The 17172-nt window shown below is 43.5% G+C and overlaps 1 protein-coding gene across 1 annotated transcript in view; it reads right to left on the bottom strand.

Annotated features, from left to right (window-relative positions):
* Positions 1 to 17172, bottom strand: part of CUBN (cubilin) — a 266372-nt gene that overhangs the window by 123835 nt on the left and 125365 nt on the right. Inside the window, exons 32-33 of the mRNA XM_033403470.2 lie at positions 3511 to 3670; positions 1154 to 1267 (exon numbers count right to left, since the gene is read on the bottom strand). Of these exons, the coding sequence (XP_033259361.2) occupies positions 1154 to 1267; positions 3511 to 3670 (274 nt within the window). The remainder of the gene's footprint in view (positions 1 to 1153; positions 1268 to 3510; positions 3671 to 17172) is intronic.

Genomic DNA, 17172 nt, shown 5'->3' with positions numbered 1-17172 from the left:
CAAATCTTCCGAATAGGATCTTTCCCTATTGCTGTCTTTATACCAGTGACCTCTTTCATCTAAATGCTTTAGAACGGTTTAGAAATTATCCTTAGGTGCCAGACTGTGGAACTTGAGGCAGGGGACTTCTTTACTCAAGGCTAAGTTCCTGGCTACTTTCTTTGCTTAAGGATTACATCACTGACCCCCAAATGACATGCAGGGCAATAAAGATACCCTTCTGTTAATGCTTAACATGCCTAGGAAAAATGTTAGAGAATATTTAAGCCAAACTCTTCTTTTTTCAGATTAGCTAATGGGGCCTCATCAGCATAAGTGACTTTCCTATTATCACACAGGTCATTAATTAGAGAGCGGAGTAAAGAACTTAATGCCATTCCCACAGGACGTCTGAAATCATCAGTTTTTCCTGAAAACCTCAAGGAAGGGCAGGGCTCCTTTGGAACGGGATTCCTAACGGCCCTGCGATCACCCTCTTCGCGGTCATTCTGCTTGAGTCTTTAGGAATCTCCTCACTTTCTCTGTAAAATGTGGACAGTAATCCTTACTACCAGAGCAGAAAACAAGCTTCTAGGATTCTAAAAAGAACACAGTGTAAGCACGTATTCCATGTTTCTTAAGGCCTATGCTGGGATTTTTTTTAAATATGTGCATCACAGGAGAGACCAGGTTTTGTAATTAACTTTCACCTTGGTTGAAGACCAATATGCTCATAGCACTGCATCTCCAAACTCTGAGTTATTAATTTTCCAGTCTATGGTTCTTATTGTTCATTTATTCACTTGGCAACTGCCTTGAGCATCTACTGCACTCAAGGCACAGGTGTCAAAAACTATTTATTTATCCACTATTTTTGCTTACCCCCAGTCTCACACGCCTGTCATTTCAACTAGGTTACAGGTTTTTGCTTTGTTTCGTTTCCTTTGCTAGGCCTTGAAATTTAAAACATAATTAAATGAAGAATAAACAGTAAAAGTTACTTCCTACCAGATTAGGAAACCCTTGTTCTTGTGCACATCAGGAAATGGGGCTCCCAAAAGCAGGAGAGGAAGGCCATCAATTGTTACCACCGAGGAGATAAGAACATGAGTCATAGCTGGACTTTCCCACAGCCACCAAGCGTCCTGGATTCTTTTTTATTTTTGTTACTTACACGGAGGTCGGGCTTGAATTATCCAGCTGCAGTTCTGATTGTATGGATAGTTGGCAGGGAACAGGGGAGAGGATATCGTATCAACGGAGTCGGTGAGGATGTAGCCGCCGCAGGCTGAGGGACACACAAGCGCACACATAATGTCACACACTTTTGATTTTTGCTGACTCTCCAACACAATTATTTGAAGAATGAAAGCATAAATGATGTTTCCTTATTTCTGAAAGGCATGTCAAGGAAGTTCTCTACCAAGAAAGCTGCACATAAACCCTGAGAAAGCGGCAACATACTCTACATCTGTAACAGTATTCTTCAGTTACGGGGAGTGGGGAGTGGCAAAGAACAACAGAGTAAATGGCTACGAATTGCCTGAATCATTCAACAAAACGCTGGCATGATTCACTTACTCTGCCCACTTGCAAATTACAGACATAGGGATAATCTCTTTTACGACTGACTCTTTTTTTTTTTTGCGGTACTCGGGCCTCTCACTGTTGTGGCCCCTCCCGCTGCGGAGCACAGGCTCCGGATGCGCAGGCTCAGCGGCCATGGCTCACGGGCCCAGCCACTCCGCGGCACGTGGGATCTTCCCGGACCAGGGCACGAACCCGTGTCCCCTGCATCAGCAGGCGGACTCCCAACCACTGCGCCACCAGGGAAGCCCCACGACTGACTTCTTTTTTAGGAAAATAAATATTCAGTTGAAAGAGACTTCATAAGGGTGGCTGTGTGTCATCAGGGACGTGCAGAGCCCTGTGGGAGTAGAAGACGGGGGGTGGTGTACAAGGCATCTCATGGCGCAGACAGCGCTGAAGGAGGATTCGGGGGTGAGGGAGAGTGGCCCAGGGCAGCCCGAGCAAAGACAGAGGAGGGCACGGGCTGCACCACACACGCTTGGCCGAAGCATGGGGCGCGTGAGGAGGGTCGAGCGATGCTGGAAAAAGAGCAGGGCAGATTCTGTGCCTGTGTGGAGAAGCTTGGGCTCCACGCCCTGGTCGGTGTGGAGTCAGGACAGACAATGGAGCACTGAAGGTCAGAATCAGAACTCGCTACTGCACGTTGACTTTGGAGGAATATGGGAGAAGGGCAGGTGAGGCCGGGAGGCTACTATAGCAGCCCAGAGAAGACCCGCTGGGGACTTCTTTGCTATGAAGCAAAACGTAAGTGATTAATTAAATGAAAAGAAAGAGTGTTAAGAAGCTGTTCTTGGGCTTCCCTGGTGGCGTAGTGGTTGGGAGTCCGCCTGCCGATGCAGGGGATGCAGGTTCGTGCCCCAGTCCGGGAAGATCCCACATGCCGCGGAGCGGCTGGGCCCGTGAGCCATGGCCGCTGACCCTGCGTGTCTGGAGCCTGTGCTCCGCAACGGGAGAGGCCACAAGAGTGAGAGGCCTGCATACCGGAAAAAAAAAAAAAAAAAAAAAAGAAGCTGTTCTTTCTTTGAAAGAACTTCGCAGTCTTCTTGCTCCAAAGCCTACAGTGCACCTTGGGGAGACCTCAACCCAGAAACTCTTCCTAGCCAGGGCTCTTTACTGCAGAATCCGGGCAAGCCAAGTCCACTGAAACAGATGAAATGACTAAATAGACCACACTTGTTTGAAATGACAAGGATCCTCCCAATAAAAATCAAAGGCGTATTAAGGGGACAACAACCCACCCAGCTCTGGGTTCCGTCTCTGACAGTGGAATAAAGGGTTAATCTCTAAAATTCCCAGATGAAAGGCAATGGGTGAAAAGGTCTAGTAGGAAGTGGTGCTTTAAGAAAAAAAAATGGGGAATTTCCTTGCGGTCCAGTGGTTAGGACTCAGCGCTTTCACTACTGTGGCCTGGGTTCCATGCAGGCCGCATAGTGCGGCCAAAAAAAAAAAAAAAAGAAAAGAAAAGAGAAAAGAAGAAATCAATGGAAAACAATACTGATTCTTCAGGTGGAGGGCAACCACTACCTTGAGGGTTAGAACCTGACTTTATATTACAAGAAAGTTTTGTAATTTATAGTAGCGTATCTCTTAGCATAAAACTTTGGATAAATACTAGATAATATATCTGTGAATAAATGAACCTGGATAAACACTTCTTTAATAGTGTCTCTAATATTAAAGGCACTTTTAAGTGTTATTCTGAAAATGTGCTTGAGAGATACAGCGATCCCAAGGAAGTTCGCGTCACCTTAGTTGGACAAAGGAAAAGTTAAAAGTATCAACAGTTGGAATCATTGCAAACCACGGTTCCTTTGTTCTACTGAAATTGTCGCATGTTAAGTAGAAAGCTGGGACCGATTTCGGTCTCATTTTACTGCAGCACCAAGAGGGGCACTTAAGAACAGATGGTTTGTGCTTCCGGGAGACCCGCGCGGAACTTGCCTTGTCTGAAGTGAGCGCGGAACCCCCGGCTCTGTCTGGAAGGGCCAGACTGAAATCGCAGGAAGAGGCTGTTTCCTGAAGAGGTGAAGGGGTTCCTCAGCTGCTGTCTTCCACACACACCGGCAAGGCGAGGGGCTGCAGAGCTTAAACCATCAAATGCCTACAAAGAAACACAACAGGGAACACAGCGGTTCAGAACTTCAGATGTGCCTGTACAAGGCGCCTGTTCCGTGGAGTACCTGCACGTCGGTGACCTAGTAGAAAACACATTTGCTGGAATCCAGTGCTTCATTTTATTGTCTTGTCACTCGGGTCCATTGGAGTGTCTGAGTCTTTGGTCATTTCTAGGAAAACTAGGGATTTCAGTAGGAGTTTCTGTGCCCAAGAAACTCGCCATTAGATCCCTGGATGTCTTTATAAATGCCAGGCCTTTCCCTGCTTTCTAACTCTCCTGACTCCAGGGCAGTTACATCATGGGCCATGCTCACATGTGCTGACACAAGAATGAACATGGAGCAAATACATAAGAAATAATGAGGAGGAATCATTCATTTTCAGAAACCCAGCTTTTGCTGGAACTTTATGCTCTTCATGGGGTCATGGTCAAGAGGAAGAGAAATGGTAGAATTCTTTCAAATGACGTAGTGATGTGAGGCTGATTTAGAAAATTACCTCATTAGTTTAAAAAAGATATTGGGCTCTGTGCTGCCCAGTTCTGCACTGGGACTTAGCTGACCTTCCATATGTGCCAGTGGAACAGGGTTTACATGACAGACCCCCCAAATTGCTGTACTGGTGTGTGAAATTGAAGCTTGCGCATTTTCTTGGGATTCTGTGTGTCTGGTGTGAATCTTTGAATGCTCTTATGTGTAAACTGGGGGGAAATGAGTTGTCTCTGGACGATAATAATAATGACAGCAACCGTTCATTAAACGTTTACTATGAGCCAGGAACTGGATTCAGCCTTTCACATATACTCTCCAGTTTCCTCCTCCCCAGATTCCCTCCATTTTCAAGAAGAGGATAACGGATGCACAGAGAGCTCACTGATGTGACCAAGACACACAGTTCCTAAGAGAGAGCAGGACACGGTGAACCAGACAGCTAGGTTCTGGAGTCCAGAATTAAACCTTCCGTTTTGTCCAATGCAAGATTTCAATTAAGCAAGATAGATGCATCAGCTGGCCAACCGCCAGGGTGGGAGTAAAAGTATGAGGTTAAAATATGACTGTTTCATGCAAAATAAATTGCTATTTACGTTTCATAAGAAAGCCCTGGGAGAAAACAGAAAGTCGGGAACTTAATACAAGGAAGGTACACACAAGTGACTTTAGAATACCTAGTGATTACAATCAGCGTTCTCCTTAGCACGTAAGTGTGACTGGGAGGCTATTCTCAGTTTAATTTATATTAGCACATGAGTCAAACGTCAATAGGACCTTTAACTCTAATGAGGGGCGAAAACTTTTACGATGACGAATTTCACATAAATGCTCTGGAGCGTCACTTCTTTTTTCTTTTTCTTTGTTTCCCTCAATGTCCTAATCTTTAAATCTATATATACAATAAAATGTTAAAACTGATTTTCACTCAACATTTAAAGGTTGATTAAAAACTAAGTGATATATTCTCAACCAATTCAAAATATAGTTTGCAATCTAGTGTGACTGCCTCTTCTGAATACCTTGAATAGGAGCCAAACCCACACACACGCCATCATTACACAACCTCTTATACTGCATTTACACTGCAACCTACTCGCAAGTATTACCACCATGGGTTTAATCCAAGATTTGTTTATCTCTGTACTTGGTTTTAAACTTTCCTGAGGTTATAGCTATAATAACGTAGGATTTCAGTAATGTTATATTAATACTATCTTGCTTTAAAGAATACCCTCTTAGAACATCTGGGGTCCAGGGGTCTGGGGAATATGGCAACCGACCCTTGGTCAAGACTGCTTGTACAAGACCACTTGCTTCTCTCAAGGTGACTGGTTTGTTTGCTTAAAAGAGCATTTCTTAAACTTCAGTGGAACATGGGTTCTATGAGGTTTATAGACGTCCCCCAAAAAGCAACAAACAACACCCAACGATACACACACATGCAGAGGATTTTTACAAGTCCATGAACTCACAAAGCCAAGACTCCTCTAGTTTCCTTTCTCTCTCTCCAAATTCAGAGGGCTAGGGAGTAAGTAGATACTGTTCCTTCCCTTTCTAAGTTGTCTTTTTCTCTCTGAATGGTTGAAATCCTCTTAAGGCAAAATAAGGAAGGTAGAAAGTGAAGGCGAAAGTCATTCAGAAAGTCCCATGAATGAACCATTTCCCTGGAGGTTCTTTAAAAGAACACATCTTCTAGGAGGTCTACATGTTTCCAGCCCCTCCTACCCCCGAGATCCTGGAATCACAGGACTCTGGCTGAAATCCATACACCTGGGGCATTACTTCACAAGGAACAGATCCAAGATAGAAGGTTTCCAATGTCCCTAAATCAAAATTATATACCAATGTCACCCTACATTTGGTTAGCATGTTGTAATTTTACAAGCACCAGTGCAAACATCTCTAAAACTAGTCCTCAACAGCATGTGATGTTTTTCGTTTTTTTAGTGAAGAAAGTGAGACTTCACAAGTGTGCTAGCTATTAAACTATTGTCTCATCCAATGGGAGCTAGTGACCCAAGATCACGGAGCTACTGAGTAGCAGAACCAGGAACTTAATTCTTCTCTCTCCAAATTCTATATTATATCATGTTACTTCTCTTTACAATGTGTATGATAGTTATTAAGTTATATGTTCCCAATTACCATTGTATGAAAGTGTAAGACCTCACGTTATCAAGGAGACAGCTGGGGTCTTCTTTTTTTTAACAGTTTGGAATAGCAGTCCTTTTATTTGAGAGTAATATCAAATCAATTTAAGCTTTAATTTATAAAATTATAGGGAATCCAACCTCCACTGAGTTATCAAGCTCCGAGCCCAATATGATTCTCTTTTGCCATAATCCCATATTGAAATGCTGATTTTACCAATAGGTCCTTGAAAAGATGCTCAAGACAATTAATCACCAGGAAAATGCAAATCAAAACCAGAATGAGGTATCATCCCACACCTGGCAGAATGAAGGTCAGCATCAAAAAGACTGCAAATAAGTGTTGGTGATACTGTGGAGAAAAGGGAACCCTGGTGCACTGTGGGTGGGAATGTAAATTGCTACAGCCACTATGGAGGTTCCTTAAAAAACTAAAAATAGAACTACCATATGACCCAGCAATCTCACTACTGGAGATTAAGAGGGACAGTTACAAGATAAATGAGTCATGGGGGTGAAACATACAGTGTGAGGAACACAGTCAGTAATAATGTGGTATTTTTGCATGGTGAGGAAGGGGGTCAAAACGTACAAACCTGCTGTTACGAGATGACTAAGAACCAGGGATGTGATGCACAACATGATAAACAGAATCAACACTGCTGTATGTTATACAGGAAAGTTGTTAAGAAAGTTGTCAATCCCAAGAGCTCTCAGCAAAGGGACAAATACTTTCCCTATTTCTTCTCTTTTGTGTCTACATGGGATGATGGGTGTTCACTAAACTTACTGGGGTCATCACTTCACGCTGTACGTAGGTCACATCATTATGCTGTACACCTCACCTTACACAGTGCTGTGTGTTAATTATATCTCAATAAACCTGGAAGAAAATAAACTTGATGTAAAATTTGCAAAAAAAAAACTATAAGGAAAAAACTGCAGGGAAGAAAATAGGAGAAATCTTGTTGCTATTTTTCTAAATTCTAAAGTCATAAAAATTATCAGTATGCATTTCCTTTACTTCCATTTAGTTCCTAAGGCAGAGCTAGCAAATTATATTATTACTGGCTATACACATAACATATTCACATAGCTTATAGATATATAAGCCTTATGTAAGTCTACTGCCAAGAATTTCCTGGGCCTGGGAATTGATTTTCTGATCTGTTGCTTAGGTGGTAAAAAGAGAAATATACAAACAAACAAACAAAAAACTGCACGTTGCGACTAACTCATTTCTAGATAACTCCAGTAAAATAAAATGTTGAAATTGAATCCACAAAAGAAAAAGCAGCCACCATCCGTGGGAGTTCCAACTACAGGGGCTCTAAAAACAGGCAGATGGAGTTAAGCAGTAATCTAATTTCTTCGCTAAAGTTAATCAGTGTCTTTACAAAGTATTCAGAGTCTGTCAGATTTCCAGATACCAGCACATACGTTAAAAATACCTGAATTTACCTCTATCATACAAAAATAGGAGACTTTTTAAAAGAACAGAACCAGGCACATAACAGACAATAAACGTCTGATGTACAAATGAGTAAGTAAATATCGTGTATAAAGAGTATATGACCCCTGAGAACAACAGACTAAGGTTGAGGAAAACCCAGAGTTAAGAAAGAAAGCTGCTTCTTGTCTCGTGGACTGGGCAGCACAAGCGCACAGCAGGCACGACGGCGGGGAAGAGGTTATTCACCGTGGGAAAGAGGTCAAGTGGAGCTGCCTTCCGGACCCAGAAGGCAGTGGAGGAGGCTCCGATCAAGGTCAGGGGCCAGGCCACACACGCAGCAGCCAGGTGCCCTCTCACGGGCTGTGCCAGCCCCTCACCAGGACCACGAGAGGAGGAGGATGGCGGAAGGTGGGTGGAGGACACCGGACCGACCCCCAAGGCCCAGAGTATCCAGGACACACGACATTACGGTACCACCGGGGACCCTCTATATACCCTGAGCTGTAGCCAGAGGGTAGAACTGAGCCAAACATTTATGAACTTTAATACTTGATGCTTTATAATGTTAAGGAGATCTGAGTAAATATCAACCCCTTTTCAAAGCTGACACGTGTCAACTTCAGCACCAAGTGACGGGGAGGCAAACCATTCAAACGAGAGACCAGCACCCCTTCCGGATGATGTTTAGAGAGGCCAGTGGTCAGAGTCCAGGGACCGGCAATTTGAGAAAATAAAGGAGCCAAGCAAAGGGAACCTTTCGCCTTTCCACATACTTACTGATGATGGAAATATGTATTATATAACAACATGTATTCTTTAAAAGCAGGTGGCAGAATTCCTTTTAAAGAGAAAAAAACAGAAGGTGTTTATTTAGCAAAACACCCTCGCAGGCTCTCAGAGAACGACTGCCAGGGGAGAGATGCTACGTGACTTACTGTGGACGGGTCTCTCTCCTCTCTGTCCTTCAGCTGCCTAATCTGTAAAACTGGACTGACATGAGAATATCGTTCATGCTGTTCGTCAGAATTAAATAAATTAAAAGGCATAAAGGTACATCGGGTCGTTTCTGGCACACAGTAAGTCCTTAATAGATATTAGCCTCTGCTATTAAAGTGGGATGAAGAGATCACTAAATTGCTGTTTAAGAAATGGATAAAACATCGTAGGGAGGGAATGGGAAAGCTAGGGAGGCAAAGACAAAAAGAGGTCCAAAGGTGGGGGTTCATCCGGCACAACGGGAGCCTCAGTTGGAGACATAATCCATGAAAACTGCCCAGCTGGGGTGGTGGGGTGAGCACAGGGTGGCAACTTCTGACCTGGCCCCCAGTGCTTCACGCCCTGTGCAGCCTCTTCCCCGGAGGGTGGCATGGACCTAACGACCTGCTTCTGATAAACAGGACAAGGTCAGAGTGAGGGGTGTCACTGCCATGGCTCGGTTGGGACAGATGGACCCTTACATCTTGCTGGCAGCCTCTCTTGTTGGCACTGTCCCCTGCGCCCTGGACTGCTCGCCCTGATGAAGCAGCTGCTGTGCTGTGAGATGCTCTGCGGAGAGGCCGCGTGGCGAGGGGCTGAGGGAGGCCTCTAGCCACAGCCTGCAAAGAACAGAATCCTGCCAACAGCCACGTGGTAAGTCACACTGGGGTTCCTGACCCACAGAAACTAGAATTATTGTTGTTTTGAGCTATTACGTTTGGGGATACGTTTGTAGGCAGCAACAAATAACCAATCCAGGGGGTGTGAAATGAGGCACTGAGCAAGGAATGCACACTGGAGTTTTTAGGGCAAGGATGTCTAATATCACATTTTAGCTCACCTGCAATATTTAGGCAGTCTACCATATAAAAGAGCCTCACGTGTGTAGTATTTTGGAGAAATAAAGCAAAGAGGTCTAAATCCTAACTTTTTCTTAAAAAGGGGTAGAGAGAAAGGGAACGGCCATAAGAAGCAAGAGACAGAGGCCTTGAAATGTAAACAGTGACAAGAAACGGACATCTGGGTGACCACTCCCCCCCACCTCACTTCTCCACACAAGAGTCCCTGGAAATATTATGGGACGATGGGTTTCCCAGGCCTCTGAGTCTCCTTTCCCTCACCTGGAGCGACCCCCTGTGTCACCTTCCACTGAAGGGACCAAAAGTCATTCATGGAACTTAGTGACTTGGAAATTACTTGAGGTCTAAGGGGTGACTGGCTGTAGTGACGGGGCAGCCGGGGGGTGGGCTGAGTTGTGTACACAAAGGGAAGAAATGGAGAGAGAGCGGCATCTCCACTGTCCTTGGAACCGCTGGCCCTCCCAGAGGGGCTGCCGTGGTGACGGTGACCTGCCTGGCGTGAGATGCGCATTCAGCGAATGTGTTACCCTGATGGCGAACGCCCTTGTTTTCTTTCCTTGTTTCTTCCTTAGTTCTTTGGAAAGTAAAGCTATCACAGCTTGTTCAAGAATTCATAAGATCGTTAATGCAGCAGGTTGAGTTGGGGATGACAAAGTATCCGGTCTAGTTCAGGAAGAACGGTGATTTCTTTAAAAATCTCTGTGTTCCTCTCCAATCATTTTCCTTACAACACCAAACCCGGCTTCACAGCACAGCTTCAAAAATGTCCAAAAAGCGGAGCCTAAGTGGATGTCAACACTCACACTCGTCTCAAACCACACTGTTCATGGCCTCTCAGTGCTCAGCCTTCACTGACAGGCGACATACGGGATTCGGCCCATCTGACATGTTCCATCTGACCGACTAAGGCCCAGAGGTGAGCACAGTGATCGTAGGTTCAGAACACCTGGGAAGCACAGGGATCTTGTGATCAGAACACCTGGAAGCACTCTGAGAGTCAGAACACCTAGACTCCAGTCCTGGATCCATCTGCGATACTTGTTTGTTCCTGCACCTCAGAAGCTTCTGGTTATGAGTTTCATCGTCTTAAAAATGGGGGTAGATAACATGAAGGTAAGTTTCTCCTGTTTCCTGATAGGAATGCTCACGCACACATTTTTTAGTGGAATTTGGCAACACAGGAAATGTAAAAGCTAGCTCTTTCACTTCCGGGCGTCTACCCGAGACAAACTCTTGCATGACTGCATTCAGAAATGTGGACAAGAACGTTCCTTGCTGAGGGTTGCCATAGTACAATATCAGAAGCAACTGAAATGTGCACTAACAGTACATGGGTACGTGACTCATGGGATGTTGATAAAGTGGAATCTTGTATGGTGGCAAAAAGAATGCATTAGATCTGAATGCACCGCAGTGTAGAAAAACGTTCAAAACAGATTGTTGGATGAAAAGAGTGGATGGAAGAATATGTGTTATGTTGTATTATGTTCATCAGATAAATAAATTATACATAATAATTTATTGACTTGAACATAATACGTGTACTTGATGTACATAATACAACATAACACATATTTGTAAAACATGCAAAATAACATTACATACTGTACACAGATGCACACATACCATGAAAAAGTACCAAAATAGCCATGGGAATTGTAAACACACTTTCTCATAAATTGGTTTCCTCTGGGCCAGGGGCTGGGAATGGAACAGTGTGGGCTACACATGGGGCCTCAAAAGGAATGCATTTCTTTTGGGGGAAAAAAAAAACAACAACAAAGAACTTGAAGCAAATACGGCCAAATATTGAGATTTAGCAAGGAGGATGTTTTTGTTCATGCTATACTTTACATGCGTTGTGTAGTTGATACTTTTCTGTAGACTTAAAATATTTCATAATAGAGTTTTCAATTAGAAAAAGAGAATCTATATAAAGGAAATAAGGGGAAATGTAGACTAGGATTTACATATAAATATGCTCTTCAGAGCATTATTATAATAAGAAAAGAATAGAAGTAATCTAAGTGATCAATGATAAGCTCGTGCTTAACTCAGTTCTACGGTGTCCATGTAACTGATTATAGGGCCAAAGAAATTCCTCTTAAGAAGAAGCATATTAAATAAGCTAAGTGAAAAAAGGCAGGATACAAAACTACACGCAGTTTTATATTAACTCTCTTTGTGTATGTGCGTGTAAGTGTGCATGCGTGTGTTTCTGTAGGAAATGAGCCAAGATGTTAATAGTTTGTCTCTGTATTGCAATATTATGGATGCCATCAATTTCTTATTTTTTCTTTTCTGTATTTTAGAAACTTAGTATGAGGAGCATATAAAAATTTAAAATAACATGTATATTTAAAGTGCTTGAGTGTTTAGCCAGACAGACATGTAAATGACCCCATACAGAGACAGGAAAATATGCTACTCATATAACTGTACTGCAGTATCTAAGCCAGGTGGCTATTCACGCCATTTAATCTAGCCTTTTGCTGCCTGACGGAATGTATCAAGGATATGGCTTCTGTTTTAAGATTTCCAAGACACGTGCTAGTTGGCTACTACGTACAACCGTAGTCCAGCCCTCTCTCCAAGCTCTAGGCTCAGCTATCTGACTGCATTCCAGACACCATTGCTGGTATGTTCCATCAACCTTGGAAGTCAACGTCTCAAACTGCAATCATCGCCCCCTCCCCCTAATTCCTCCTGCACCTTCATTTCTTTTTTTTTTTTTTTTTCGGTACTTGGGCCTCTCGCTGTTGTGGCCTCTCCCGTTGTGGAGCACAGGCTCCGGACCCGCAGGCTCAGTGGCCATGGCTCACGGGCCCAGCCGCTCCGCGGCATGTGGGATATTCCCGGACCGGGGCACGAACCCGTGTCCCCTGCATCGGCAGGCGGACTCTCAACCACTGCACCACCAGGGAAGCCCCAGCTTCATTTCTTGCCTCAGTAAATGCCAGAGTATGTACCCAATTGCCAAGCCTTTTTAGATCCCTCCCTTATCCCCCAGTGGAATGGATCCTTATGTTCTGTTAACGCTTCCTCTGACGTGTCTCTTGCACCCCTTGCCTCCACCTGCCCGGCAGTGTCTTGCTGTGGGACTTCATGCTGTCTTGCCTAGGTCACTAAAGGAGCCTAAAATTTCCCCTGCCTGAATTTGTGTCCCCCTTTAATTCAGTCTCCAAACAACTACCCCTGAGCAAGGAGCTTTCTAAAATGTAAAATCCAATACAAAAGGAAGGTGGAGTGTCCTGATCCATTTTAAAACTGTACTGAATAAAGACGAGCCATCACGGATGCCTTGCTTAGAACCAAGAAGAGTGGCTGATAGGGGTGCAGCGAGTAGCCCCTCCCCCAGGGTCAAAGCCCTGGTGATGGAGTGACTCATGGTCCCCTCGCTGAAACACTCATCACTCACAGGCCAAAGCACATGATGAAGGGGGAAAACGAATATTAGCTTCCTCAGTAATGTTTGTATTTTCATTTCTAGAAACTGGAATATATTCCCTCAGATCGTTGGAGAGTAGGAGGTGGGAAAATATTCCTACTGTCTTCTTCTTTTACTAAGTTTCATCTTGCTCAGGGAGAAAATAAACCAACTATATGTGTGGGTTAAAATTAGTATAAACTGGAGTAAGAAGAAAGCATTTCAATTCAAAAGCAAAACACACAGCATGTTTTACATTCCCCAAAGTATGCCAATGCTTCACCTTAACTTCAGAGCTAAGCTTTCCATGCAAACAAATTATAAACGTATATGAACTTGCTTTTCTTTTCATTTTCTGCACTATCACTTTTTTCCTTCTTAACTCACTTGTGAATCTTCTAGAAGGTATCAAAATAAGCCACTTCTGAAGTGAAAAGAATTTAACGAGATGATATAGCGAAGAGTGTGTGAAAATTTTTATAATATATTATTTAAGATTAAAAAAAATACTTTAAGATAAAATAAGCCTGTTCACAAACTAATCATGATAGCAATGAACTAAGGATTATCGATCCAGGTCTGTGTACCTAAGGTTCACAATTTTCAAAAAGATAAGTTTAGACCTTTAACATAGTATAGTAGTAATAGAAGCAGTAATAGTAGTAATAGAAACACCAGGAGCAGCAGCTAACACTTATCTGTACCAGACACTGTGATTAATGCTTTAAGCATATTTTTTAAAATTCCATCTTTCTTTCTTTTTTTTAACATCTTTATTGAAGTATAATTGCTTTACAATGGTGTGTTAGTTTCTGCTGTATAACAAAGTGAATCAGCTATACATATACATATATCCTCATATCCCTTCCCTCTTGCGTCTCCCTCCCACCCTCCCTATCCCACCCCTCTGGGTGGTCACAAAGCACCGAGCTGATCTCACTGTGCTATGCGACTGCTTCCCACTAGCTATCTATTTTACATTTGGTAGTGTATATATATGTCCATGCCACCCTCTCACTTCGTCCCAGCTTACCCTTCCCCCCGCCCGTGTCCTCAAGTCCATTCTCTAGTAGGTCTGCGTCTTTATTCCTGTCCTGCCCCTAGGTTCTTCAGAACCATTTTTTTTTTAGATTCCATATATATGTGTTAGCATATGGTATTTGTTTTTCTCTTTCTGACTTACTTCACTCTGTAGGACAGACTCTAGGTCCATCCACCTCACTACAAATAACTCAATTTCGTTTCCTTTTATGGCTGAGTAATATTCCATTGTATATATGTGCCACATCTTCTTTATCCATTCATCTGTCGATGGACACTTAGGTTGCTTCCATGACCTGGCTATTGTAAATAGAGCTGCAGTGAACATTGGGGTGCATGTGTCTTTTTGAATTACGGTTTTCTCAGGGTATATGCCCAGTAGTGGGATTGCTGGGTTGTATGGTAGTTCTATTTTGAGTTTTCTAAGGAACCTCCATACTGTTCTCCATAGTGGCTGTTATCAATTTCCATTCCCACCAACAGGGCAAGAGGGTTCCCTTTTCTCCACACCCTCTCCAGCATTTATTCTTTGTAGATTTTTTGATGATGGCCATTCCGACCGGTGTGAGGTGACACCTCACTGTACTTTTGATTTACATTTCTCTAATGATTAGTGATGTTGAGCATCCTTTCATGTGTTTGTTGGCCACCTGTATATCTTCTTTGGAGAAATGTCTATTTAGGTTTTCTGCCCATTTTTGGATTGGGTTGTTTGTTTTTTTGTTATTGAGCTGCATGAGCTGCTTATAAATTTTGGAGATTAATCCTTTGTCTGTTGTTTCATTTGCAAATATTTTCTCCCATTCTGAGGGTTGTCTTTTCATCTTGTTTAGGGTTTCCTTTGCTGTGCAAAAGCTTTGAAGTTTCATTAGGTGTTTATTTTTGGTTTTATTTCCATTTCTCTGTGAGGTGGGTCAAAAAGGATCTTGCTGTGATTGATGTCATAGAGTGTTCTGCCTATGTTTTCCTCTAAGAGTTTGATAGTGTCTGGCCTTACACTTAGGTCTTTAAAAAAGTTCCACCTTTCTTACAACTCCTTTTTGCAGCTGGTAGAATTGAGGCGCAGAAGACATAAGTCACTTGTTCACAGTCACACACTGGGTGGTGTGGAGCCAGCATGTGAACCCCATCCGTCTGGCCTCTGATCAATTATCATTAAAACAACCAAAAAGATAAAATCAAGTTTTCTTCACTGACAATAGAATACTGGGAGATCATGATTCCAGGAAGCTAGTGACATGTCCGTCGTCATCTGGAAAGAAAATCCGGGGAAACAGAGTGGAAGTCACCTCTCTCTTCTTCAGACGTGCAAGCAAGCATCCTCGGTGGCCTTTCAGAAAGTCTTATTTGGGGCCCTTGTGGAGTTTGGAGTGGCTGGCACCTGTCATGCATTCCACCCCACTGTACACGCACGGGATTCCCAGCGTGCTAACTGAGCCGGCTGGAACAAAGCGGGCACAGTGCCCAGGACCAATCACTAAACCTAACACCCAAATCCCCGATTCCTAACTCGGCTCTAGTCTTGGATCCAGATATACGTCCACTCCTTGTCCTTTCCTGGTCTAACCACAGTCTCATTAGACCAGCATGGCGTCTTTGCTCACTTCGCCCCTGGCCTTATTGGCTTTCAACCTGGTCTTTCCCTTTTACTTCATTTTTAATTCATTCTCGCAACACGTGTCTACTGCTTGGATTGCCTTGAAGTGTATCGGGGTCAAGACATGTGGTGGATAAGATCTCAGGGCAGAGAAGACATCATTCACGTCAGGCTGCCAAGTCCGTCTGGAGCATGAGAGTCCGTGAAATGCATTCATGTGTGGCAAATGGGAGGAGGGCAGCATAGCTGCTAATGGAGCCCCCGTGTTGGAACGGTAATTGCAGGCGGAGGAAATACTAAGTGACAGGGAGCGCACCCCACCAGGAAATTATCCAAGCTGTTAAAGTCATAAATTTAGGTAAGGAAGGAAAGGGAAGTACTGCTCATTAGAGCAGCTTTTCTTGGGGGTGGAGGGCGGAGGGTGGAGGACGCATCGGTTTCCTCCGTCAGTGATATTTTCCAGCAACGGGCCTCTGAAATTAAATCCCCAGTTCACGGCACACATCTCGTGTCGGGACTCTTGTCACTCCTGTTTCTTTGTTCTACAGGGTGGCACTCCAGTTCCAAATTTTACAGGAGACAAGAAACTCTCATAATTTGCAGTTGTTGCAAGCAGGGACCCAAAGATTACTGGAAACGTTGGTATGAAAAGAAATCCAAGAAGTTCATTTTATTTTCACGAATAAACATACATTTAAGGAGATTCTGAGCTGAAACAGAAACAAAGCTTGTGTCCGCAGATTACGGACAGCGGCTCCAATTCAATGATTCTTTGCTCTGGGGATGGAAAGTATCAGCGTGGCTTTTGGTAACTAACTTGGCACCGGAAGGCCAAATGGCTAAGGGGTTGCCAAAAGCAAGCCACAAAATAAAACATTTAAAAGAGATTACAGGAGATCTTCCTCAAGTATCAAACGGAAGGTAAACTTTCTGTGGTGAGAAGTAAAGGAAAAAGGGAAGATATGAGAGGGAGAGAGAAAGAGGGAAAGAGACTGGTTTCTGTCATGGATCTATTTGTAAAACAGTACATACTTAAAGAAGAACTGTTTAAGAATTGTTTCTTTGAAGTACCGACTTCTATTATTTCTGGGTCTATTTGCTCGGGTTTGGAAATGATCAATGTTTTAAAAGGAAACACATCATAGGTAGTGTCTTAAAAAAATAAAACGAAATACGGATACTGTGTTATACGTTTGCCCTGTCCCACCCTGTGCCTTGCTGACAGATAGTGTGAACAACGGGCACTGCAGCTTTGGCGTGGGGGGAATCTGGTTTTCTTCAGTTCAAATCCAACACTTTGCTTTCCTTCTCCTAGAGCAGCACGAAGAGCTTCAGAAAGAAGACCGTGACTCACGATGTGCCTGTTTTTTTGTAGCAGGGCCTGTTGCCCTAGTGGATACTTTCTCCAGATGAGAGGCTGGACCAGGACTGTGGTCTGCTTCCTTTTATCTGTTTCTCACTGATTCTCACCAGGCAGACATTCCATTGTGCTGA

This window comes from Orcinus orca, chromosome 2, assembly GCF_937001465.1.
Source record: "Orcinus orca chromosome 2, mOrcOrc1.1, whole genome shotgun sequence".
Classification (NCBI taxonomy): Eukaryota; Metazoa; Chordata; class Mammalia; order Artiodactyla; family Delphinidae; genus Orcinus; species Orcinus orca.
The sequence above is the reverse complement of the archived record's forward strand: the minus strand, read 5'-3'. Positions and strand labels throughout refer to the sequence as shown.